Source organism: Poecilia latipinna, unplaced genomic scaffold (genome assembly GCF_001443285.1).
Source record: "Poecilia latipinna isolate Pla-1442-1.1 unplaced genomic scaffold, P_latipinna-1.0 Scaffold2792, whole genome shotgun sequence".
Taxonomy (NCBI): domain Eukaryota; kingdom Metazoa; phylum Chordata; class Actinopteri; order Cyprinodontiformes; family Poeciliidae; genus Poecilia; species Poecilia latipinna.
This window is the reverse complement of record NW_015115408.1, coordinates 45,977-71,996: the sequence shown is the minus strand read 5'-3', so window position 1 is coordinate 71,996 and position 26,020 is coordinate 45,977. Positions and strand designations below refer to the sequence as shown.

The 26,020-nt window shown below is 39.7% G+C and overlaps 2 protein-coding genes across 2 annotated transcripts in view; both read left to right on the top strand.

Moving 5' to 3' along the window:
• The window catches only part of LOC106939171 (epidermal growth factor receptor substrate 15-like 1), a gene marked incomplete at its 5' end in the record, with an annotated part of 36,635 nt that extends 25,720 nt beyond the window's left edge, over nt 1-10,915 (top strand). Inside the window, 2 exons of the mRNA XM_015021478.1 lie at nt 1,696-1,853; nt 10,729-10,915. Of these exons, the coding sequence (XP_014876964.1) occupies nt 1,696-1,853; nt 10,729-10,915 (345 nt within the window). The remainder of the gene's footprint in view (nt 1-1,695; nt 1,854-10,728) is intronic.
• A 7,277-nt stretch (nt 10,916-18,192) lies between these two features.
• Nucleotides 18,193-26,020, top strand: part of lrrc41 (leucine rich repeat containing 41) — a 14,995-nt gene continuing 7,167 nt past the window's right edge. Inside the window, exons 1-6 of the mRNA XM_015021479.1 lie at nt 18,193-18,478; nt 18,843-18,929; nt 22,108-22,166; nt 22,256-23,036; nt 24,291-24,527; nt 24,754-24,918. Of these exons, the coding sequence (XP_014876965.1) occupies nt 18,370-18,478; nt 18,843-18,929; nt 22,108-22,166; nt 22,256-23,036; nt 24,291-24,527; nt 24,754-24,918 (1,438 nt within the window). The 5' untranslated portion in view covers nt 18,193-18,369. The remainder of the gene's footprint in view (nt 18,479-18,842; nt 18,930-22,107; nt 22,167-22,255; nt 23,037-24,290; nt 24,528-24,753; nt 24,919-26,020) is intronic.

The window sequence follows — 26,020 nt, the reverse complement described above, 5'->3', positions numbered from 1 at the left end:
AATGACTATATATGTAATATAGGCAACTACAGAATATCTTTGTTTACATTTTTGGTTGGTGGTGTGCCTCGAGATTTTTTCAATTAAAACAGTGTTTCAACAAAAAAGGTTGAAAAACACTGCTCTAAAGTACACCACTATAATTATCTTATCAGTATTACTACTAAATAAAATTGAAAAGACAAATCTGAGATATGATCTAAAAACTTAGAATAAGTGCCTGGTCAAAGATATAAAACAACACACAACAAAAGTGGTTTTAGTGCTTTTCAAGCAGGATCAACATACCGGGCTTTTTGACTATTCACACACTTCTGTTACTGCTTTTGCCCAATAAGTTGAAAGTTTGAGGTAAACTCTTGGCTCATCAACATTGTCAATACATCGTTTTTAATTTAATTGTGTAAGTATCGTTAATATCTTACAATAAGACATCATTACCTAGTCAAATTTCCTGCCAGCTTTAACATTTTTTAACATCAAAATATGGGATGGACTGCTCAAGCACCCCTCCTACCGGACTTAGCAAGACTTCTGGAGGAATCCCCCAGAAAACAAGAACATACTTTGGGTGTATTTTGCACCTGTTGAATATACATTAATTTTGCTTAAAATAGATGATTTTACTGTTTTGTGAATTTCACTCATAAAAATATTTTGGGGATAAAGTAGCTTGTTCTTAGAAAATGTAAACTTTCAAAAATGTATCTTTTGAACAGGTGTTTGAAGGTAACCAAATCTGTATCATTTCACTTCAAAGAGCCATAAGCTCCATCTCTAATTGACAGTCAAGGCTGCTGGGTGAGGTTGTAAAGTAATGTAATAAATAAACAGCTTTTGAACCTCTATGTTGTTCTTCATGGGAACAATTCTTCTGAAAGTTTGAAAGCTGTTTTCTTGCTGATCTTTTTTTATTTGTGGGCGGATTTTAAGGCAAAAAAAATTCAAAAATATATAGCCTTGAGTGAAAAGTGATTGCCTCCTAAACCATATAACTGGTGTTTCCACCTTCTGCAGCAAAAACTACAGTCAAGCATTTTGCGCTCACTTGCAATGAGCATTATGGAGGAATTTTAGGATACTCATCTTTGCAGAATTGTTGTAATTCAGCATGAACATCTCGGTAGAGCTCAGGTCAAGACTTTGAGTAGGCTTCTCCAAAGTCTTAATTTTGTTTTTCTTTACAAACAAAATTCTGAAGAAATTCATAATTTTGAATTTCTGTGTGTTTTGGATCATTATCCTGCCAGTTTGTTTCAGCTTGAGGTCACAAACAAATTGCTGGATATTCTCCTTCAGCATTTTTTGGTATCATAATTTATGGTTCCATTTATAACAGCATTCTAGGTCCTGAAGTTGCAGTAACAATTGTCTTAAATTACTTTGGACATACACACATGTATGTGTGTGTGTGTGTGTGTGTATAGCATTAGCATTTTTATAACAAGTAAAGGGAACAGTTATTTTCCAGGAAAATGGTGCCTGGAAAATATATAATAATGCCCCTTGAGGTTATTTTATCTGTAATACTATTTGAAATACTAAACTTTTCTAAATAAAATGGAAGAACACTGTTGTGAACTTTAGTTATTGTTTTGTTCTATATGCACAACCTCAAAACAGGGTATTAGACTGACAATTAGAAGTTCAAAAGATCACAAAATATGAAGTCATATGCATGTTTTCATGTTTTAGCATTCACTGAACTGGGTGGTGCCATTGTCAGAACGTGGTCGCTATGATGACATCTTTCTGAAGACGGACGCAGATCTGGATGGCTTTGTCATTGGACAGGAAGTAAAGGATATCTTCATTCAATCTGGACTTTCTCAGAACATCCTTGCACATATATGGTAAGGATGAGTGGTTGCTAGTTTGTATTTGAAAAATGAATGTTTTGAAGTTAGCAGTACTAACTATTAGCAGTACTAACTGTGTTAACTATAGTTACAAGTTTTTATAGGTACTCTGTTGACTTCTGTAGTTTGGATTTTAATGCTGCTTAATAGTGTATAATGTCTAATTTACAGAGATTGGGACTGCAAAATTTGTACAAAATAATCTGGATCTTGTTTTTCTACTTTTTCAATAAAAGTGCAGCTTTTCACGAATTACTAAGAAGTGAAAATTTACACCTGGGAGAACCCTACCTACATTGCTTTGTCTTTGTTTCAGATGCATTTTAATATGTTAAGCTCGAGAACATACACAACACATGCATGCAAGAATCTTCTCAGCTACACTGGAAGATCTTCTGACCAGGTGTAAAGAGATCTGGACAGGACAAGCTGTTCTTCTGGACTGGATTCATTTGTGGAACCAGGAACAAAAAACCTGCACACACTTCCTTATCGGCATGTTTTTATAACGAAAGGATTTGTCTGCATTTCATTACAGTTAAACTTAATTTTCCCTCTTATTCAGCTTGCAGTCATATTTTACATTAAGTCAAGATTTTATAGTAGAATATTGTGAAGTTTATGTCAGAGTTTGCTAGCTTTTTCTGGATATTTAGGTCAATTTGATGAAAGTACAGTTTCAAGAAAACGTATATTGAAAATGTTTTAGCACGTAAGAAATCTTTCCAAGTACAAGTTCATCACTTATTTAAATGGCTTCATGTATATAAAAGAATATTGCCTCATGGACGGGTCTTGCCTTTTGTCGCTGGTGAGACGTAGGGCCGCCATCTTGGAGCAGTTGACCGCTTCCTTAAAAAATATATGTAATATTGTTTTATTTCTAACGATGGGCTCTTGTGTCAGATAATCTAAATCAATGTTAGGGAATAATTAAAACTTTTTAAGATTTACAAATCTCGGTTAGCCTTGGGGCTGAACCCCGGTATTACACCAAGCACTGTAGCTAATATGTCTGGCATTTCACTGATGGACATACATACAGTATAGTAATATTCTATTCTCAAAATATTTACAATATGTCCATCTTGCATACAAAAGTTATCCCCTGAGCCCTCATGTCAATAGTCCATTGATTTGAACAAATATAACCCGTAGTGCTGAAGCATCTTCGGCTGTTTTGGTTTAGCCAAGTAGGACGAACGACCAATTGAAGATGGCCGCCGTCTTTCCTACGCCCGAGAAGCCAATGCTTGGTCTGTTCTTTTATTATGTCTATGTATAAATGGATCAGATAGACTTATAGGATCAAAAGGACCAAGATTGTAAATGGAACTCGCATTGTGCCATCACACATCAAGCATATGAACAATAACATTAAATGATTGCACTGAAATTATGAGCTTTCCATCTGCTGTGACCTGAACTTATGTAGTCTCACAACTTCCTGCTGAACTGTATTGACCTTTCCAACCAATTGTGTAAAAATGTTGGTTTTGATGTTGGTCTGCAGGATGATTCTGCACTCTACACTGGAGACTGGAATTACAAGTGCCGCTTTTGCCAAAGTTTTGAAATCAGGAATAGATTCTGCAATTGAACTGATCATAAATTGGCAAGAATTTCTGAATGAAGGGATTTCCTTATCTCCCATGCCACAGCAGCAGTTCAGCTCAGAGCTGGACTTGCTCTGAGCCGAACAAGTCCAGCTCAGAGATGATACTTAGATATTTTTTTAATGACTTAGTTAAGGGGTAAAGCTTGGGTAATTCTTTTCCTTAGCTTTGTTGCTGACAAGTTGGTACAGGAGGGGCAGAATGGGACAATGAGGAAGCGTTCCGCTGGATCTCTGGGGAGATGGCTTTGGCAGGAATTTGTTTGATATGATGATTCTCACCCACTTTCAAGGTAGCACTTTGCTCAATGCATACATAATCAGGGCTTGAGTATAATAGGTCCGGGTCGAAGGGAGGCAGGCTGGGTTCTGCAGTGCAAAAAGGTCTCATATGGATTCCAAATACTATTTACCAATGCAAAAGACATTATTTTGACCTTGTTGATGTAATAACCTTGCAGTTTCTGCATTAACAAATGATTTAAAAATTTGGGGCAGTAAAATAGTGGACCGAGCTTCTGTTGCTATTCACCAAATTGACCAAAATAAATGGTAAGTGGCATGTTCTTGCATATCGGTTAATCAAGTCCATAGGAGCCCAACGTACTTTACACTACCTTCAGTCATTTCCCCAATCATTCACCCATTCATGCACACATTCACACACTGATGGTAGCAAGCTCCTGGATAGTAGCCACAGCCTCCCTGCACAGTCTGACAGAGGTGAGGCTGCTATGCAACAGTACCATCAGGCCCTCCGACCACCACCAGCAGGCAAATGTGGTTGAAGTGTTTTGTACAAGGACACAATGACAGAAGCAGACAGAGTGGGATTCAAACCGACTGCCCATCAATTCCGGGATGAACTCCTACCACTGCAGTAGCTCCTCTCCACCTTTGTCTAATCTAATGTTTGCTATCAAGCAATTGATTTCATGTGCAAAGCATTGAAAATAAATAACTTCAGAAAGGAATTGTTTGTATATATGTGTAATATATTTTTAAAAATATACATTTGTACAAATAGATGCAAAGTGTATTTTTAAAATGATTGTCCAAAGTATAATTTTAGAAACATATTTAATTAGGATTTAAAGATATTTTAGAAAAATACACTTTAAAAAGGGTACCAAAATACATTTTTAAGTGTATTAGAAGCATGTTTTTAAAAAATTTACTTATTTTACAGTTTTAATATGATAAGTATACCCACTTGATAAAATACTAAAAATGTACTTCAGAAAAATACAGTATATTTAAAATATACTTAAATATCCTATTTTTTCCCCAGGGCTCTCCAATGTAGCTGTGCCACAGTAAGAGGAAGTCTTTGACTTGTGGAGTTGTGGAATTTTAAGGTCCACATGACATTACAGTGTGTCTTTCCTGAAACTCCTCCTTCTACTGCTAGAGCTAGAGTTAAGAGTGTATTGTTGAATTACCATGCCAACCTCCTGTAAACTTTACATGGCCTCTACTTGAAATGCACCTTAGCAAGATCAGAGGACCCTACAGTGCACACTATATCCAGTCATTTACCCATTCACGCACACATTCACACACTGTATTCAGGCTTTTCTGGGACCTGTGACCACTTTCTCTTTACAGGTCGTCTCTGAACAAGAAGGTTTATATTCTGAGCAGGGAAAAACAAAGTTGTGACTTGATTTCCCCAGTGGAGGTCTTGCTTTGTAGAGATGTAAAGAGATATACAGAGATATACTAACTGGTAGAGCAGCTGACAAACTATTGAAATGTTGGCAGCATAGCATCTCTGCTACAAGGCATGATTAAAATCACCAGATATTGCTACAAACGCCTCAGGGTGTTCTGTCTGTTGCTCCGTAACAATAGAACTGATGTCTTCACATGTATTGTCAGCCATAGCTGAGGGAGGAATGCATGTAATTGCTAAAATAACACTGGTTAAATATTATGTCGGAAACTTACTGCCAAGAGTTCAGTGTCTGGACTGTAGAGACAACACTTTCTGCTATTGTCCTGGAGGACACCGTCTGTTGTTGATGAGCACTGCTGATCCACCTCCTGTTAATCTGTTTATTAAACCTGATTAAACAGATTTAACATCTGTTTATTAAATCTTTGTCTCCTCATATAATCAGGAAGCCCAGCAGAGAGATGTTGGAGTTGGAGATATGATCCTGCAGCGATGTCTATGTAAAACAGATACTGCTGCATTCCCAAAACCCTGGGTGGGTCATTGTCAGGGCTTAAAGTTCATCCAATTTGTTAGCCATCAGTCTCACATTGCCCAATATGATTGATGGAAGTGATAGTTTGAACTTCTTCCCTCTCTATCCTCTTTGCTCCTGCTCTGCATCCACGCCCCTCTTTTTGACTCCCTCTGGGATTTGTGGCTTCAGTTGTGGTATTATTTCAGCATTTTTGTCCCAAGGATCATCACTCTTCCCAACACAGTCATTGTTGATCTTGGACAACCTGACATTCTCATCCTAACTATGAACTCTTACTACACTGCTTCACATTGGCAACATAATTAACATATATTGATATGTGCAGTTCCCGGTGGGGGTTGCCAGTTTATGAGCTTTTTTGTGATTTCATGAACTGAAGAGCTCATGACGCGTCACCCGGTTGGACAACCATAACATCTGCCGCACTCTTCCTCTTCATTGCGCTAAGAGTGCGGGTTAAATCTAGTCAGAATGTTTGCCAAGAGTATAAATTAAGCAAACATTGTTGCTACCTGAATCTGGGAATCTCCATCCTCCTCCTTCCATGGATCACAAGGGTAGGCTTTGCTTTCATGTCATTATTTAGCATAATTTGAAAAAAATAAATAAAAGAATAGGTCTGCTGTTTTAGTGGGCCATGTGCATGTGGCCTGTATTAGTGTGGATTAGGTTTGTGCTGGTTTTGTTGGAGAGGTGGTTGTGCTCTTGCAGGTCAGGTGCAGTGATAGTTTTGTGCATACCCTCCGATAATATCCTGCAGGTGCCCCTGCCCAAGACCAATAATAGGCAGGTACATTATTAAATAGTGTTTTGTTTTTTTAAAAGAAAGAAACATCTTGCAGTATTTCAACTAATGCATATAATAAATTCTAACCATCACCGCTAGAGTGAAACAACAACTGTTATGTTTTTGCTTCTTTCTGGAGATTATTTTCAAGATCTGAGTTTTAATTATGTTAACTAAGGGTTCTTAACATATGCTTTAATTTGGTTGCTTCTGGATTAATCCAATGATACAGGATACTGTGAAATAAATTGAAAAGGCCCATAGACCTGGATTGGAATTTAAAATTTTTTCTCTTATTATATACCTTCCATGCTCTCTTGCAGATGTTTTCTGTCCAACAAGTTACCTGAGCCACAGCAGAGCTACTTCTCTTTCTGGTTCCAGGAGAACAGCTTGTCCAGTCTAGATTTATTTTCAGCTCATCAGAAAATCTTCCAGTGCAGTTGTGAAGATTCCTTCAGGCATGTTTTGTATCTGTCCTCTAGTTAAATGTTTTAAAATGTATGTTAAGCAAAACAAAGACAAAACAACACAGATAGATTAAAAAGTGCCAGCATCTCTGCTACAAGGCATGATTAAAATCACCAGATATTGCTACAAACACCTCAGGGTGTTCTGTCTGTTGCTCCGTAACAATAGAACTGATGTCTTCACATGTATTGTCAGCCATAGCTGAGGGAGGAATGCATGTAATGGCTAAAATAACACTGGTTAAATATTATGTCGGAAACTTACTGCCAAGAGTTCTTTGTATACTTCTTTGTAATTAATTAGGCCCGACCAGCTAAGCACTGCGAAGGCCTATTGAAATTGTGCTGTTTATTGGCTTTGTACCTGTATAGCACATTACCAAGTCCAGCGGACCCCAAAGCACTTCACACTACAGTCATTCACCCATTCATGCACACACTCACACCCTGATGGTGCCAAGCTAGCGGCTAGGTGCACCAGGGCAGTCTGATATGACAGTGAGGCTGTCATGCACTGGCACCACCGGGCCCTCTGACCTCCACCAGCAGGCAACGAGGGTGAAGTGTCTTGCCCAAGGACACAACGACAGGTGGGTGAAGTGGGCATTGAACCAGTGACCTGATTGCAGGGTGAACTCCTGCCCCCATCTCCACCTTTGCTGCAATGAAAAGGTGATGTGGCGCGATAAAGAAAAGCTGCACCGTTACTGAAGAACAGCGCAGTAAAGTCCAGATACTTTTAATACATATTTTACACTCCCAATCTTTTTACACTAGCATGCATAGGTTATTAAACTCTGGGTTTTCAAAATCTAAAGTACAGCTGTTGACACACAAAAACAATTGTCACAAATCTGAGATTTTTCTAGCAAAACAGAATCAAAGATGTTTGCTCTGCTTCCTTAAAATAATACTGACTATAATAAATACTCAGTATTATTCCAGGATAGAGTTTGGTTATTTTTAGCTTTGGCAGATTTCTGATCTGACGTACTTCTAACTATATTGTAGTATTATAGCCAAGCAAGTTGTGCCAATTAATGTAACCTCAACTTCCATTTTTTTCTACAACTCTAAACTTCTCATTATTAGCAGAATGATGTTCTGCTGGTTTTTGTTTGTCTGTTCAGTTAAAACATATTAAGCAAGTTGAAAAGAGCTTATAAATTCTACGAACCTTCCTCAGCTTGTTGCTTCTAATTATTATTCTGCCATATTATGTGCCTTTTTTTGGAGACCTAAATATATTAAAAAACTCACCATACTTCACTGAAAATTGTCCTCCACAAGTAATTTGTGGATTTCAGTTAAATTCCCCTCGGCTTTGGGGTCTTTACAGTGCCACATAAACTGAGCAAGGCCTACTGTACTTCAAGAGATCTGAAATTTGGTACATAGGTAGATCTCCCGCCCCGAAAGTCTTTGTTCACTTAATCTTAAGCCTCTGAGTATCTGAAAAAGCAATATAATTTTTTTTATAATTTTTAATCTTAATACCTGCATTTGATTTGTTTATATTTTGAGCTTATCAGCTTCATCTTTAATGCAGCCACAAAGGGGGTCATTTTGTGTCTTTTGTGCTGGTCCCAAGCCCGGATAAATGGGGCTTCATCTTTGGTCAGTATGTAGTTGAGGGAAGGGGATTAAAACTGATCAAAACTTTGTTTTGACATATGACAAAGCAGACGAAACCCACCATGATCGATCCCAATCCAGCCTCTCACAGGAATGCAGTGCAATATTTGGTGGGCGTGGCCTAATTCTTCCACAGCACCCCCTAGAATTTTTTTAAAAAACAGCCCCAATCTATGCTTTGACTAACGTGCATGAAATTACACGTGTAACTTGTCAAGTCCCACAAAAAAGTCTCTTGTATTGATGGTCCAAACCCAACAGGCAGTCAGCTAGTTTGGATCCCAGTGAACTACTGCTACAACTTTTTACCTGCAGACTTCCCAATTACTCATCACAGTCTTGAACTTCTAATGATCAAAAGTTATCAAAAGCTTTTTGTAGTACCACACCATGTGGGTATGGCCAAGCCTCAAAATATGACCATTTGACATGGGGTAAAATAACTTCCACACAAACTTTCTGGGTCAAATGGTGACATCACCTGAGCCCAGGGATGGGCAGCTCCAGGCCTCGAGGGCCGGTCTCCTGCAACCTTTAGATGTGCCTCAACTTCAACACACCTGAGTCAAATAATGAGGTCGTTAGCAGGACTCTGAAGAACTTGACTGCACTTAGAAGATTCAGCTGTTGGATCCAGGTGTGTTGGACTAGGGAGACATCTAAGAGTTGAAGGACACCAGCCCTCAAGGACCAGGGTTGCCCACCCCTGCCTTAGCCCCATCCCCTTATAACAGAAAATCACTTATTTTACCTTTGGTCATCTTCCTTTTACTCTGATTCATATAGATTTCAACCTGTTAGATGAAAGAACATAATGTTCTTTCATCTAATGATGCTGCATCCTTCCCTCGACTTTTGTCTTGTGGCTGGAATGTTGAAGCAGCAGAATAGCAAATTCCAATCTTTTGCTGTTTGCATACGGTTGGCTCTAAATCACACATCCATCCAATTTGCACCAAACTGGATATGAATGACCTTTGTTTTGTTTTGGTTTTTTGTTTAGTTTTTAGGTTTTTTTGGCTCTAGTGGCCTTGACAGTGATCCCTCGTTTTTCGCGGGTTATTATCGTAAAAATAACCCGCGATAAGTGAAATCCGCGAAATAGTTACCTTTATTTTTTACAATTATTACACAGCATAATTAAATACTCTACGTTGAAACCAAAGAACAAAACCTGTTCCTCAATCGGGCCTTAATGTGATCTGGAGTCGTGTCATTAAAGTGTCTCCTCCAACCTGCCCCGAGAGATTCACAGCTGTATCTACGGCAGAGCCTCCAGCCACAGATTTTTCCAGCAGGCATTCAAAGTTTCAGTTTCCATCTCCTGAATGGCCAAATCTGTATTAAGTATATTTTAGCCAATTGGGACGCAGAACACAATGCACTGTGAAAAAACCTGCACAAAAAAAACCTGCTAGGCAGCGAGACCGCGAAAGGTGAACCGCGTTATAGCGAGGGATCACTGTAGTTCAAAGTGCTAGGACAGGAAAGTAGGAAATGAGAGAGTGAGGACATGCGGCAAAGGTCATCTGGATGAGAATCTAATCTGCGACGGCCACATCGAGGACTAAGGCCTCTTTATGTGGGTTGTGCTTAACCCCTGCGCCACCACAGTACCCTGGATGACCTTTGTTGACCTCTAAAGAGGAAAACAGGATTACATTGGAATAGTCCTTGACTATTCCAAAACTAAATTGGATGGAACATCTGATCTGCAACAGATTTTTTAAATTTGTCATCAGGGGGTACTGCTACCCACATTGGTGTAATAGTTAAGGACATCACTGAAGCCCCACCCATTGATATCCTCCTGCTTCTCCCTGTGTATAAGACTGAAATTGTATCTATTAACTCTTGACAACCACACATGACATGTTCAAAAGTCTACAAGAACTAGAAATAGAAAGTAAGTTAAAGTGCTCTCTTGTTTTTAGCATTTTTGTAACAGTATTGGAATGACTGTTAAAACATTATTACAGTTTTTTACATAGATTTATATTCTGACACAAACTTTCACAATGACACAAATTGCACCTGAAGTAACTACAATCACTCAGGTGATTCTCGTCAATTTCTGTTGGTATGCACAGCAATTCTGAGTAAAGTAAATGTAATTTTGTTAGCTATGTGTTCTTCTGCTCTGCAGGTCTTTGGCAGATACAAGACAGATAGGCAAACTGAACAGGGAGCAGTTTGCCCTTGCAATGCACCTCATCCATCAGAAAGTAGGCAAGGGTATTGACCCACCCCAAGTCCTCACTGTTGACATGATACCTCCGTCAGAGAGAGGAACTCCCATACCTGTAAGTAAATCACACAAATTTTTCATCTGATTCTATTTTAACTAAATTTATTTAAAAAAATCTACCTTAAAATGTGCCATTTTTAGCACCAAATATTGTAAACAACAACTTCAACAAGAGTATGAAAAGATTTAAAACCAATAGAAGTCAGTAATAGGATACATACATTTGGTATATTTTGAGGAGGGCTGCATAGTGATGTAGTTGGTAGAGCTGTTGCCTTGAGGCAAGAAGGTCCTGGGTTCAATTCCCAGCCCAGGGTCTTTCTGCATGTGTTTTGCATCTTCTGTGTATACATGGGTTTTTTTCCGGGTATTCCGGCTTCCTCCCACATAGGAAGCCGGAATGGGAGACCAACTTGCACAAAAACAAGTTGGTTTCTCTAAATTCTCCCTAGATGTGAGTGTGTGTGTGTATGGTTGTTTGTCCTGTCTGTCTCTGTGTTGCCCTGCGACAAGCTGGTGACCTGTCCAGGGTGACCCTGCCTCTCACCCGAAATGTTTGCTGGATATAGACACCAGCAACCCACCCGACCCTGCCAGGGGTTAGAAAATGGATGGATGGATATTTTCAGGATTTAATAGTCAAATGGAAAACATTCGTACTGCATACTATTTGCATACATATATCAGAGGTCACCCTAGACTTTTTTGTTGTCCGTCAATTTGACTGACTGTCTTAAAAATATTCTGTCATATTCTATTTTTATCAGTCAATTTTTTTATTTTTCTGTTGCATTTAATTTTTATGCAGTTGAATTAATATTCAACAAGTTGAAAAGTGTTGTTGCAAAACATCCCCTCACTCCCTCCCTCTCCATCTCCTTCTCTATCTACTTCTCCTTCTGAGAGTGTGAGCTGTGGTAGCAGCTCTCTGTCTAATGGGTGAATTGAGTTTCCTAAATCTGCTGGGGTTTACCCTGTCCAGAACTGCGGTAAACTCTGTTTAAGCTGGTATTGTTTCTCACGACCTTCATCCAGATGTCCCACCGTCTTCCCCCTGTGAATTAGCCAGACTGAGCAGCCTGCAGCCAACTAGTTTCACAGAGCACACCTGTTAACGGTCGCTCTTTCTCTTTATTACAACTTGCACTTGTTACTGAACCAGGTTGGTTTTAGTGACTCGGGCGAGTCCCAAGGATGTTGTTTTAGTTTTGGGCTAAAAGCAACCTATCAAACATTTACCACCTTTTCCTCTCCAGAATCAAACATCATAGCTATTTTACAGTCATTTTCTTTACATTTTCTTTATGATAAATATTTTATTAGTGAGGCAATTTTGCAAGGGTCAGTACAGCTTAATTCAGTAGCAGAAATGATCAAATAAGTAAAATCAACCTATCCTATCTTTCCCTTATGCTGACACTGAGAACTAAAAAGGGAACCTTTGAGAGAGCGGACCCAGTATGGTATTTCGGGACCCCAGAACTAGCCTGAGGATGAAGAAGGTCAGCTGTGAGTGCTGTGAGCCTCCTCCATCAGGACAAGGCTCACAGCACTGATCAACAAAGGCAGGTGTACCTGCAGGTCTGATGAGGTTTTGTCTCTGCATGGATGGTGAGGTCACACAGGCCTTGGGTGCTGGCAGGAACAGTACTGATTTAGATCAGTAGGTCTTGGGTCTTAGGGTGACTTTCTTGTGCACATGGTGGTTCTCAGCTTCTTGTCTTGCCACTCTTGAGCAATATTCACCTTGTTTCGAGATCTTTCTGGTCCGTTGTGATGTAAGCGAGCTGGTCTCACTGAAGGAAGGCACCAGTCCTTCTTCTTTGCCTTTGTTCTTTGTCTTCATCTTTGCCTTGGTCTTCATCTTTGTCTTTGGGGTCTGAACCCAGCTGATGAGAGAAATACAATTTGAAGCCACATGTTGCGGGGCTAACGGGTTGGTCCCCATGTGCAGAACAGTCTTTGGCTCTGTGGCCCCGGCTCTTCTTCAGCTGCAGAGTTCTTTGTCCATCTCGATCTTGGCTCAAAGCTGCCTGGAGGATCCAACCAAAGATTCCTCTTTTGCATTCACTTTTCATAAGGTTTATCCCCCCTACAGACGTGTTTGCTTTGGCTGGCACTGTTGCTGTGCTTGTTTCATTGGCTGACTGCTTGGACAGATGATCAAATATCCATCATTGTCTTAGAGACATTATGTCTGGATGTCTGTGCTAATGTCCCAGGGTTGTTCAAAGGTCAGCCTACATCTGTTGAACAAGCAGCGCAACTTCTCCCAGTTTTTGTTAAACATCTTCCAGCTCCCTTTTTTTTTTGCTCAAACGCAGTATAAGTCAAGTTCAAATCTGATTGATTGAAAGGATTTTGTCTCCACAGCTTTAGAAGAGCAGGGTGGAGCTGAGTGTGAGCATTTACTTATGCAGCACTCTGCACATATTACAGTCTAATTAACTCGTTAATTTATTGTTTTCAACAAAGTCTACTCACCCATTTAAATAATAAAACACAATTCAGCATTTTCTTCACTTTTCTCTGTTCTGTATAAACTCTAGGTTTCAGCCATTGGAATGCATTTTTTAACCAAACGCCATCAAAGCGTCCTGCCCATAACTCTTATGTGCGCTGTCAGCTTTGAGTCAGCAAGACGCATGTAGTTCAGTGTCCATGTCAGAGATGATAGTCAGAAAGGATTTTTTTATTGATTGACTTAGTGACCTTCGCAATGTACTCTCTGCGTAAAATTTAAAGCGTCCCGCACATCTCCACCAATAGTCAGGGGTGTGTTTAATCTTTGAGTTTTAGCTGTTCACAGATACATCTTGGTAGTAAACTACAATTATATTTGACTGCTCTGCCAACTAAACTTGGCTCCCTTCCCCAGATTCCACTAAATCCATGGTAAAATGCTGTTAGTAGTGCTGATGTACTTCTCAGCAAGAGGGGCTTCTAAATCAAATTCAAGGCCTCATACAACCTTGGACCGGTTCTGCATGATGAGCTAGATCCTATTAGGCCTGTTGAGATAAACGATAAATCAATTAATTGCACGATAAACCTATCGACCTCATTTTATCGTCTCTTCCTGCCTTCATCAATGCTTTACTAGAATCTACCTGTGATGCATGTGGCTAGAGTCAGCATAAAGTCCTGACTGAATGAAAACCATTATAACCTATTTATGTCACGTTAACGAAGAACAGCTGAAAAGTTACCGGGTTTATGAACTGCGGTAGCAATTTGGCTCCAACTCCTCCTCTTGTCATTTCTATATTCTTTGCATGAAATGTTGAATAAATATTAATGTTGTTTCCACATATCATCTCCAATGTCCGCTGGATTTTGGGTTGCCCCGTGTCAGCTGTTTGGGATTCCCCTCCATAATTTCCCCTCAGAAAACACGGAGGAGAATCCGTGCTTTCTGATTGGCTACCTGTCACATTCAGCGTTAAGCTCCCAGTCGGGGAAAACCCCTGATTTAGATCGGAGCGGCCACGACGATCTAAATCACACGACAGGATGATCGGTTACGAAATCACCAGCGACAATCTTAGATCGGCCAACGATCTAAGATTGTCATAAGGAGAAAATAGGGGCAAAAAATTGTGTAGTATGAACTACTGCATTAGGTGGTCGGATGTGCCCATCTTCTCTATTTAAATCTAGTGATTACTGAAGGGCAATACAGACTTCATAATCTGCACTATTTTGGTTGAATGCAGTATTTATTTCCACTTTGGCTTTTTGTTTAGTTTTTATTCAAGTACGTTTTTTGTTAATGGAGACTGAGAATCCTTTTTGTTTTTGTTTATTAGTTCCAGTGTTATGTGTTCTTTTGAAAATAAAGTGTATCCATCTATGGCAGGAAATCGCATGCATTATTAGTCATTTCCATTAAATCAGTGTCAAAAGGTCTTGAAACAATATTATCGTTTATCACAATAATTTTTTAGACAATTGCTCAGCAAAATTTATTGTGACAGGCCTAGATTCTATTGCACTATGAATCTCTCTAAAGCCTTGCGACCTGCCAGACTTATAAACCACTGGGGTAACCTGCTCCCTCCTCAAAGACAACATCTGCTCCGACTGAACTCTGTATTCCCGCCTAACCTCCTTGCTGCCAGTTGATCGCTCAATGTAGGGCGGATTATTTGTTTATCCATCATCCCCCACTGCATCACTCCCTCTTTTTTCACCTATTTTTATCAACACGATTGTAGCTATTGAGCTTTTTGAAGAAACTTCATATGCTAAGCTGCCTTGACATTTTTTTCAAATGTACTCAACAATGTCTGTCAGAACACCTGTTTGTGATCCATGTGACCGGCAACCTCTTCTTCTTCTCCATTTGGTTTTATTGACGGTTAGCAGAAAATCAATTACCGCCCCCTACCGGACTGGGATGTGAAGTGTAAGAAAAAAACTGACAAAAAGAAAAGTGGTCAAATACGGAAAATATTCGGTTAATGCGATCCCTGTACTCCACTCACTACAGCCATCAGCTGAATATGCTATCTTTAGCCAAGAACTGAGAGATTAATCCTTTGACACTCCCAATACCTGCTGGGATTTTTATTTTGTTCTACAAAATTTCTTTCTGTTCTCCTGTCAGAATTTGAATCTAATGGATTGTCTTCCTTTGTGGTGATGTTAGGTTTCACTGCTGTCGCTGTGTAAATGGCAGAGAGGTCCGGCTGCCTCCAGAAGGTGCTGACTGTACCAGTGACCTTTCCCAGTGGAACCACTGCTTTGACAAGAAGGGACTGAGGGACCAAGTGCTGAAAGCCTCCTGGGACAGTGCTGTCTCCTTTGTCTTTCATCAACGCTCTCATGAGGATCAGAAGGATGTTATATGAAACGGGAATCGAACTAAATGTTTTAAATTTTCTGTAGATACTTTTATTTATTTGGGCTTACTTCTTTGACTTCTGCTGTTCCCTCTTGTTTAATAAAACAGGATCACTTATGCAACCATATTTACAGTGGAAGACATGTTAGTTGGAAGGTCATTGACCTCCACAAATGTAGCTGTGGCAGGCATGTCTCTGTGTAGAGATTGCACTACTATGTGGTAAACGCTAGTGAAATAAGGTTCAGGTGGGTGTTGGTGCATTGGTGTCATCCAGTTTTCATTTCTTTATTTAGCAAAAACTTATTTTATGCAAACATTTTCCTTAGGAGCTCCAATTCCTATAGTGCTGACTATAATTACTGAAACGTGTGCTTTAAAATGTCCAGACATTCCAGTGTCTTCCAATAAACTTATAACATCCAAATCTGTAGTATCTTGTACCACATTCTCTTGAGTTGTATATTCAATTCTTTATTGAATATATTAGACATTAGATTACTATGATAACATGGAGTAAATTACAGTAAACTCTGACTGTACTCAATGTTAATTAACTAAACTGTAATGTTTAAGGACTTCAGCACTTAAATCTTGGTTTTACTTTCACTCTGAGCATAAACAAAATAAGATGCAAACCTTAACTTAATTAACCTTGGACAAATGAACATGCTTTGCAAAATGCGTTTCCTTAACACTTAATTTCTTTGCAATTACTTTTCACACTGAATAAAACACATAACATAGCTTGACAAACTTCTGCATGTGTGGGAGAAACCAATCTGTTCAGTTTATCCCCTGGCATGCCTTCAAGACGTTTCACAGGGCAAACCTGACCCGCTGAGAAGGACAAGTTAAACCACGAACACAACACTGCTGAGAGTGGCGTTTTATTAATGTGAAAAATACTGTTTATAAATATTATGACTCTAACATCCAGACAGTAACTACATTTCTGAGTGTTTGGTTGACCCCTAACCTGACCTTATTTGACAACTGAGGGAGAGGAGGGAAGGTGCAGGAGGAAGAGGGAGTCAGAAGGAAGGGGAGGGTGGCGGCCATTCATGCCACCCCACACCAAATGCCCCCCTGGGCGGTTTCCCATATCGCCCACATCAGAAACCGCCACTGTATCTGTAGAAAAACAGACAGGAAAGTATTTTAGGAGAGAAGAATGTAATAAGAGGAGTGATGATAAGAATACCAGTAAATGAAGACCAAGAAAAGCTAAAAAAAAAAAAAAAAAAAAGCATTCAGGGTTTGGAGATGAATCCGATATAAAAAGATTGTGGAAAACAAAATATGGTAAAAGTTGAAAGTACATCTGTACTGATAGAATTTCAAGAAAATGTACTTCCAGAGAGGGTTAAGATGGGTTCATAAGCTTTCCAGTTAGGCCCTACATCCCTTCCCCATTCTGGTGTTTCAAGTGTCAAAGATATGGACACAATGCAGCAGTGTAAAGGACAGCAAAGATGTGGGGTTGGTCATACAAGAGTGTGGTGACAATGTTCAAGATAAATGTAAATGTGGGGGACAGCATAGAGCAACCTTTGGGAGGTGTGAAGTTAGAAAGAAGGCCATTGAAGTGAAGACAGTTAACATCAGTTATGCTGAATCTGTGAAGAGACTTCAAGGACAGACTGGAGGAACAAGAAGGGAGATAACTCAACATCCCATCTGGAGCCAGAAGTGAGAACTGTGGAGAAGATCTTGTTGTTCATTGCCTATATGTACTTTGCCGATTAAGTACAAAACAGTCAAAATTAATCTAATAGTAAAAGGATCAGAGAAATTCTTTGGTATAAAAGACATTTCATGGGAACATTGAAGAACTGGGTGGAGATGGGGAAACAGGGAAATAAGACACTGATTATTTTACATTGGAATGTTTAAAGTTTAATTACAAATGAATAAGAATTTAAAGGACTCATTAAAAATGTAAACAAGAAACCAGATGTAATATGTATTCAGGAAACTTGGCTCAACCCAACTTTAGATTTTGTTTTTTAAGGACATACTGGTGTATGTACAGACAGAAGTGAGGTTCAGGGAGGGGATGTGTAACATTTTTAAAAACAGATATTCAATTTAGGTTGTTAGCAAAATGAACTCGTTAAGAAAATAAACACCTTGTGCTATTCTCATTTAGTGATGTAATTAATTTGTGTTACCACCCCCACTCCACTAGAGGCAGTAGTAAACCCGAAAAGATGCGACTAAGGAGCAGATTTAGAAGTACAAAGAAAGCTACAGCATTTAACTGTGAGCTGCGCTGAGAGACAAGTTTAAATACATGCTGAGAATGGAACTCCTTCCTAAAAGTGAAAGATATATTGCAGATTTAAAAAGAAAATAAAAACGGGAGATCGCGGATAACACGGGAAATAGCCCCCCCTTTCACTTCCGGAGTGCAATGGTCCCATTTCCAAATAAGGTAAGAGACTACCAGTGGTCCGTCCCCGTCCCTTTCTGTTTGCTGCAGCGAGGTGCACTTGGGGAGGGACGACCGCTCCAACATGGCCGCCGTCTTTCCTGCGCCCCAGCAGCCAATGCATGGTCCACTCTATATTATGTCGTAAGAACGAGCCACTGATGCACCTTTCTCTCTTTCTACAGCAGAAGAAGAGGCCTGTTAGACAGTACTGTGATGGAGGCCGGGCGTGTTGGGCTTTAATCATTAATCATTATCAATGGAAGGAAAGATAGAGCTGAGAAAGTCAGCAGATATCAGTTTACAAAAACAATGTTTTCAGGCCGTCAGAACACATTTTACCGCGTTGGGAATCGAAGCTGTTCTTGGTAAGACTAAGAGCTACTAAGCTGAGTTAAATCTCCCAAAAAGTTAGCATCATATCCAGCAGTTTCGGTCATTATTCTAAACTTATGAGCTGTTATTTAGAAAATGGTTTGTAATTTGCGAAACTTTCACTTGTAAAAAGAAGAGGAATCGTGTCTGATTTTCAGAATAAAACTTTTAGATTGTGTCTATAGCTCACACAACAAACCGCCATATTGGAGGAGTTGTATTCGCTATAGATTTCTGGTTTCAACTGTATTCATAATTTATGTTGCACTGCAGCCCTCATCCATAGGTACAGACAAGGTGTCAAGTCTTTTAGAGTGGCGTAATGTGTGATCTGATGTGATATCTGTTAAAACCTAGACCTCCCAACGCCGCTCCTTAAGGATCTACTGCCTCATCTGACAGCATGTCAACTGGATGAAATCCAGCCAGCCCTCAATAAGAGAGGTATGGACTCTGTTTCTGCTTGTCTGTAGTTCTTGTTCAGTATTCATTATCTATCACAAGAGAAGTCGAATTAGAGCATAAAGCCAAAAGAGAAAACTACCAATATTGATCATTGGCAGGAAAAGAACCCAAGAAGCACTGGACTAGAAGTACTTTCTCTGAAAATAAAAGCAAAGTCAGTGGCAACATCTACCAATAAAGCAACTTACTCAGAATCGGCCCAAGGCATAAGCAAACGAAGTGGCCCCAGGAACCCCCTAAGTGGAAATGATTTCTTTTAAGTAATAATTTCTATGTGATTATATTAACAAACATACAATTTCATTGTAAAGTTGAGATTTTTTAAAATATATTTGATTATGTAGAAATCATTGTTTCTGTGAGTGAAAAGAAAAAAATTAATTGTTCTTGGGGCACTCTGGTGGCTGCAGCAGGTCATGTTTCACTGGTAATATGAGCTCTCTTCAATGTGCAGTGTGCATCCAAATCTCCAAAGAACCGGTGGAAGATAAGTTAGCTAAACAGTGCCACAAAATAAGACTCATTATTCCACGACAACGAAAATAAAGAGGAAAAAAAGCCAAGATCAAGGTATGTTTGGAGGTCTCTTAGTAATGTAATGTTTATCAAAAATATTTGTCAAGCTGCTTATAGAAAATTAGCGTCATAGCCAGGGGCGCTGCCAGAAATCGTGGGCCCCCTGACAAAAAATTTGTTTGGGCCCCCCGTGCAGCTGCTGTTACAAATTTTTGAGTCTATTTGACCCATAAAAAGCGTCACAATTTTAAAGGCCTTCATCTGCTTTGCTTTCTTTGGTTCAATTCTGATAATTAGCACAATATTTACTGCTCATGAATTTAACATCCAACAGTCCACATCCAGTATGCAAATAGGTTGCTTAAATTTTTTCTATTAGTTTTAGATACTGAAATGTCTCCCCATGAGCAACAGTCAAAAGCAACGTGCAAAATACACATAAAGCAATCCAGACTTCTCAAAAATGCTATGTAGTTGCATTTTATTCAAGCTGCAGTACATAACTTGAATAAAAAATATGTTTTCTCCATATTTGTTAAAGCTGTCACAATGTCGTAGCAGTTTATGAGACACATGATCTGTGAAAACAATCAATCTCCTCCATCTCCTTCCTGAATTACTGGTTAAAGTAATGAACCGTTCTGACCAAAACAACCAATCAGAACTAGTAGGACGCTCTTAGCACTGTCAATTAGCCTCATTCACTCACTGCTAAATGTGCTAATGGTGGAGAAACAACTTATTACTAGAAACCGTTTACTGGTAGCTATGCTAACTAAACTGAGCATTCACAGTTTGAATCTGCACAGCTCTGTGCTATGCTAGCTGCAGCACGGCACAAATCGAGGTGGAAGAAGGATGAGCAGCACCACATGAGATTGTGATTGACAGCACTAAAACTCTCCTGCCACTGACTGGTTGTTTCTAGCACTGGGAGAAGGCAGAGGAAATAGATTTTTCACAGATTACCTCTCATACCATACTGTCACAACATAATGACAGTTTTAAAAAATATGTGAACAAAATATTGATAAAAAAGTGACATACTGCAGCTTTAATTTCACTCAGAAGAGAACAGGTCAAAAGGGACGTGGATTAGAGCTGCTGCTGACTGACTCACCTGTTAAGTGGTAAAAGGCACAGGGAACAAGTTAAATATATGAATATGTTGGTAATTTTTTTCCTTAATTCATTAAATGTTAGTGAAATGGAGGCAAATAGTAGTCTGTAGCTATGCTAACTATGCTAAATGGTTGATAATCTCACACAGTTTACTCACCTCTCATGGAGAAAAACTGGATTATAAATGAACACTTTTGCCTTTTTCTCTCTCCCTCTCTTTTTTTTTTGGAAAACCTGATTTTATAACTTTTCTTAGCAGCATAGTAACTTTTTGATGTTAATTTTGGGGTACAACCTCCTTGCCCTCAGTTAGGGGATTGAAGATGGGTCGTGGCTGTGTCTTCCAACATGACAATGACACACAGCCAAGATAACCAAGGAGTGGCTCCATAAGAACCATATCAAGGTTTTGGAGTGGCCTAGCCTGTCTTCAGACCTAAACCTGATAGAAAATTTTTTGAGGAGCTCAAACTTTGTGTTTCTCAGCGACAGCCCAGAAACCTGGCTGACATAGTGAAGATATGTGTGGAGGAATGGGCCAGGATCCCTGCTGCAGTGCAAACCTGGTGAAAAACTACAGGAAACAATTGACCTCTGTCATTGCAAACAAAGACTACTGTACTAAATATTAACATTGATTTTCACAGGTGTTCAAATACTTATTTTCAGCAGTAACACAAATAAATTATTAAAAAATCATACATTGTGATTTCTGGATTTTATTTTTTAGATTATGTCTGTGAAAGTGGACAGGCAGCTCAGCTGGCAGGTGTTGCATTCCGTTACTAACATTAAGACAAAAACTATAACTGTCTGGGCAAGGTGAGAGTTCATCTATTAAACTGACTGAAGATGAATACATAAATTAAAAGTTGGAATGTAGACATTTTTATAAGCGTATTGGTGAGCCTGCCTCTTAAATTGAATATAATTTCAGATTTTTGTATAAATTTTCCTCTGGGTAACTTAGAAAGGGAGCTACTATTGTTATAGGTTAATTTTCTGAACTACAGAAAAGTTGTTGTTAGCTCAAATGTGAAAAATTGGACTGATGTTGATATCTGATACTAACACCTGTTAGATTTACCAATATTTTATTTGATCAATTTTTTTATCTGATTACTTGAATAATTGATAGAATACTCAGTTACTAAAGTATTTGTTTACAAAAGCTCTAATCTAATCATCTGATTGCTGTCTGCAGCAATCCACATTATTAGCAGAAACAGAGGGCCCCAAAACCAAATGGCCCTTATGGCCCCATGGAGGCCTGGCCCGGCTCTGAACTTACTTAATAACTTCACACACCAATTACATTGCCATGGTTGTCACAGGCTGAAACATAAAACAACATATTTCTGCTCTCATAGATCCAACCTCGAAAAAATAGTTTGAAAAGCAAAAGTAACATTATCGCTTAGCTTCCCCTTATCAAATTATGTCTAATTACTGTTATGTTATAAATATTCTGATATGGTTCATTCTCACATTTAAACAGATGATATGTTTCCTATTTCAGGGTTATCCACATATTCTGGATGGGTTGAGATCCTCCGGGACCTGGTTGGTCTGAGCCGTGTAAGAGTGCCACCCTATGCAAAGTTTCAATGTTGTATATGTGTAAATGTGGATCTCACATGTACTTCCTGACTTTTGCTACTTTTCAGGCATTGGACTTCAGGACAGAAGCAGAAGCTAAGCATGAAGTCATGTTGAGGCTTTTTACAAGTGTATTCTACGGACTGAGCAGCAACTATGTGTTAAAAAACAGCACAAATTTAAAATCCAATTCATTCTTGAGTTCTGCAGCCAAAAGTATTCATCATTTTATACTCATTCCTTGTATGCATCAGGCTCTGCAAGCTTTAACTACCAATCAGCAACCTCTTCTAGTGCTGTTAGAAAAGCATATAAGAAGTGTTCATGTCAGTCACTTATTGTTGACACTGAGGAAACCACAAGCTGTGCTGTATGTCCTGCATCGCCTGCTAGACCATGGGATCACTACAAACCTCGTTGTTAGTATAGATTCTGCCCTGGACCTTGCATGGCTCCTGCATGGACGTGGGTCACAGTACGTCAACACAGAGTTGAAAAACCTGTTCTCCTTCCCTCATGTTTTACAAAGCTCACCAGCCAACTCCAGTCTAGATGTTGAATCCACAGCTTCAGGCAAGAGTGACAATGTCATTCCCTGCAAACGAGTCAAGTTATATTCCGAGTCTGTGGAGAAGGAGGAGGACCCATCTGATGTACCGAACTTTACTTTGGACCCTCAGGTTCTCTGTCATACTTTTAGTCCTTGTGATGGTCCCTCAGCAGGAGCATGCACATTTGGACAGATTACCCATTTGGAGATCAGAACCTGTGGTCCTGATTCTCTCAAGGTCCTGGGTTTTTCCTTGCCTACGTTTTTCTGCCTTCAGTCTTTAAGTCTTCACAGCAAATGTAAGTTTACCTGAAATCTACCAATATAGCTGGGGCTATTACAAAACCTTCTGATTTTTGTGCTAAATTCACAGAAACAATTTAAAGGCAAAATATTTCTTCCTGTTCTGTTTGAGGTGTACAAACGCATCATATTTAACTCTCTCATTATTTCCTAAAGAAAAACAACCGAAAGTGAGAAGCTGTGTGTGACAAACTGGTTCCATTGTTGCTGTTTCCACAATTCAGTTGGGCAGTTTGCTTTCATTAGTCGAAAACATCTATGACAGTTACCTCAACTGAGTTGTTTTGCCAATATGTCCACATAGGAAATTCAACTAAATGTCAGATGTGCTCAGAACAAATCAGTTTGCTTTGTAGGACAACTGGAAACATACTGAACAGTGTGGATTGGCTCAGTTGGTGTTCAAGAGGAAGTGTCTTCTCTTAAAGAATACTGCAGGAAACTTGCACCTACATTGTCAGATGGTTGGTGGTGCTGTTGCCTTGTAGCAAGAAGATTCTGGGTTTGAATCCTGGCCTAGGAGTGTTTCTGCATGCAGTTTTTTGGTAGCACTGCTAGGTCTTCTCTGGGTTCCCAGCTTCCTCCCACAGTCCAAACACACAACTTTAGGTAAATTGCTCAATTGTGTGTTGTCTCTGTGTTAACCTGTGAAGGACCGGCAACCTGCCCAGGGGGTATTAGGCCCTGGGACCACCACAGAAGAGTAACCTCCGTCCCTCACCCTCATTGGTTGTAACATCACTGTTGAGGGCTGATGAGTTAGTTTGGCAGGTTTTTACAGCCTGTTAAATCATGGATGTATACCTCTTTTTCAGCCTTGCTTCATTGTTAACTAATAATGACTGTATGGAAAGTGTTGTGTGTTTCCCAGCATTTAATGTGATGTTTACTGTCCTTAAATCAGTTTGGTTCTCTTCCAGAAAATCAAACAAGCATTTAACGAGAAAGAAATTATTTCCTCCTCATCCCTTTAGTGGCAGATGATGATTTCACTCTTCTGATATGAACTACTTGACCATAAAACCAAATAACCACCTTGATGGAAACCGTGCTCCCTTGTGACAGAGACCTATTTAAACCAAAGTGGTGGTTTTTACTTTACATTGAGGATTCCTTTATTGAATAAAAACTCAAAAATCTTTAGATGTAAAGTAAATTATATGTAACCTGTGACCTTTGATGGAAATGAGAATCTTTACTCTGCCTCGCCACCAGAGAATAAACGGTGGTGAAATGTTTGTCCTGTGCAGCCATCTTCAGGGAGTTGGATGTGTTGGAGTTTGCTGGAGTGCTGCAGCAGCTTTCTGACAGCGGCTGCAGCAGCCTCGTCCATCTCGGCATTGGCCTCCTGCCTCATGTTGGACTCATGAAGACCCTACTGAATGCAAGCCCCAGGCTGACGTCCCTATGTGTCGAGTTTCAGACGGCAATATGGGGACCGCAGTTTAATCTGGACCGTGCTGGGACTGCTGAGCCCAACACATCAGGTGCAGTAAGCACAAGTCAAAATGTGTGGCTCCTGCTGAATGTTGAGCAGGAGACTCTTAATGCTTTAAATTTCATGCACATGTGGAGCAGTGGTTCTTGTTTTATCCTAAATGACACCTAAAAATACTTAATGGATCTTTTGGCTAAAAAGTAGAACCTTTTCCAGTTTAGTCATTTATTTAGGGATGAGCCTAATCTCAGTTCTTCCCAACTTGTTTTCTGCAGACCTTCCTCTGGAGAAGTTAACCGTAAAAATAATCCAGCTCCAATCAGATCTACACTTTTTGACTTCAGTGCTTAGACGGAGCCCACATCTCGCCTCTCTTCATATAACAGGGATGAGACTACCCACTGGCTGCAGTCAGAGCCAGCTCCTCAGTACTCTCTCAGGTAAGGACACTTTACTTACTGGAGATGCTCTGCTTGTTGCAGTTGATTGGGATTGGAAATGGAAAGAAGCTGGTTGCATATCACTGATTAGGACATTTGTCATGGTTTGTGGAGCTTTATTTTTATTGAAAAATCATGAGGATTTTTCAGCCCTACCCATCCTCAACAGAAACAGGTGGGGTAGTGTTGTTGCGCAACACCCCCTCCCCCCTTCTCTCTCTCTCTACTTCCTCTTCTGAGAGGAGGGGGATGTTGCTCCCAGCTCTCCCTCTAACGGGGGAATTGAGTTTCCTAAATCTGCCGAGATTTACCCTACCCAGAACTGAAGTAAACCTTGTTTAAGCTGGGTGCGAGAAAGACTAGCCTGGTTTCTGACGACCTCCATCCAGATGTCCCACCCTTTTACACTCTGTGAATTAGCCCAGAATCAGCTAGTTTCACAGAGCACACCTGTTAACGGTCGCTCTTTCTCTTATTACAACTTGTTACTGAACCAGGTTGGTTTTAGTGACTCGGGCGAGTCCCAAGGGTGTCGTTTTAGTTTTGGCTAAAAGCAACCTATAAAACATTTTCCACTTTCTCCTCCCAGAATCAAACTTCATAGCTGCTTTATGACCATCAAAGAACTTTAAGGTGACTCATTAACTGAATGTCCACATCTTTTAGATTTTCTTGATGCTAATTATTTTATTAGTAAGGCAATTTTGCAAGGGTCAGTACAGCTTAAATCAGTAACAGAAATAATCAAATAAGGAAAATCAATAATCTAGCCTATCTTTCCCTAATGCTGACACTGTGAACTAAAAAAGGAAAACTTTGAGAGAGACGGACGGAGTTTGGCATTTTGAACCCCAGAACTGGCCTGATGATGAAAAAGGTGTTGCAGCAGCAGGAGGCTCCCAGTACAGGAAGAGTACTGAGTCAGAGCAGCAGATCTCGGGGCCTCAGGGTGACTTCCTCATGCATGTAGCGGTCCTCAGCTTCTTGTCTTGCAGCTCTGTAGCTCCTTTCTCTTCGTCTCACGATCTTTCTGGTCCTTCGAGGTGTAGACGAGCTGGTCTCATGGAAGGACCACACCAGTTCTTCCTCTTTGCCTTTGTTC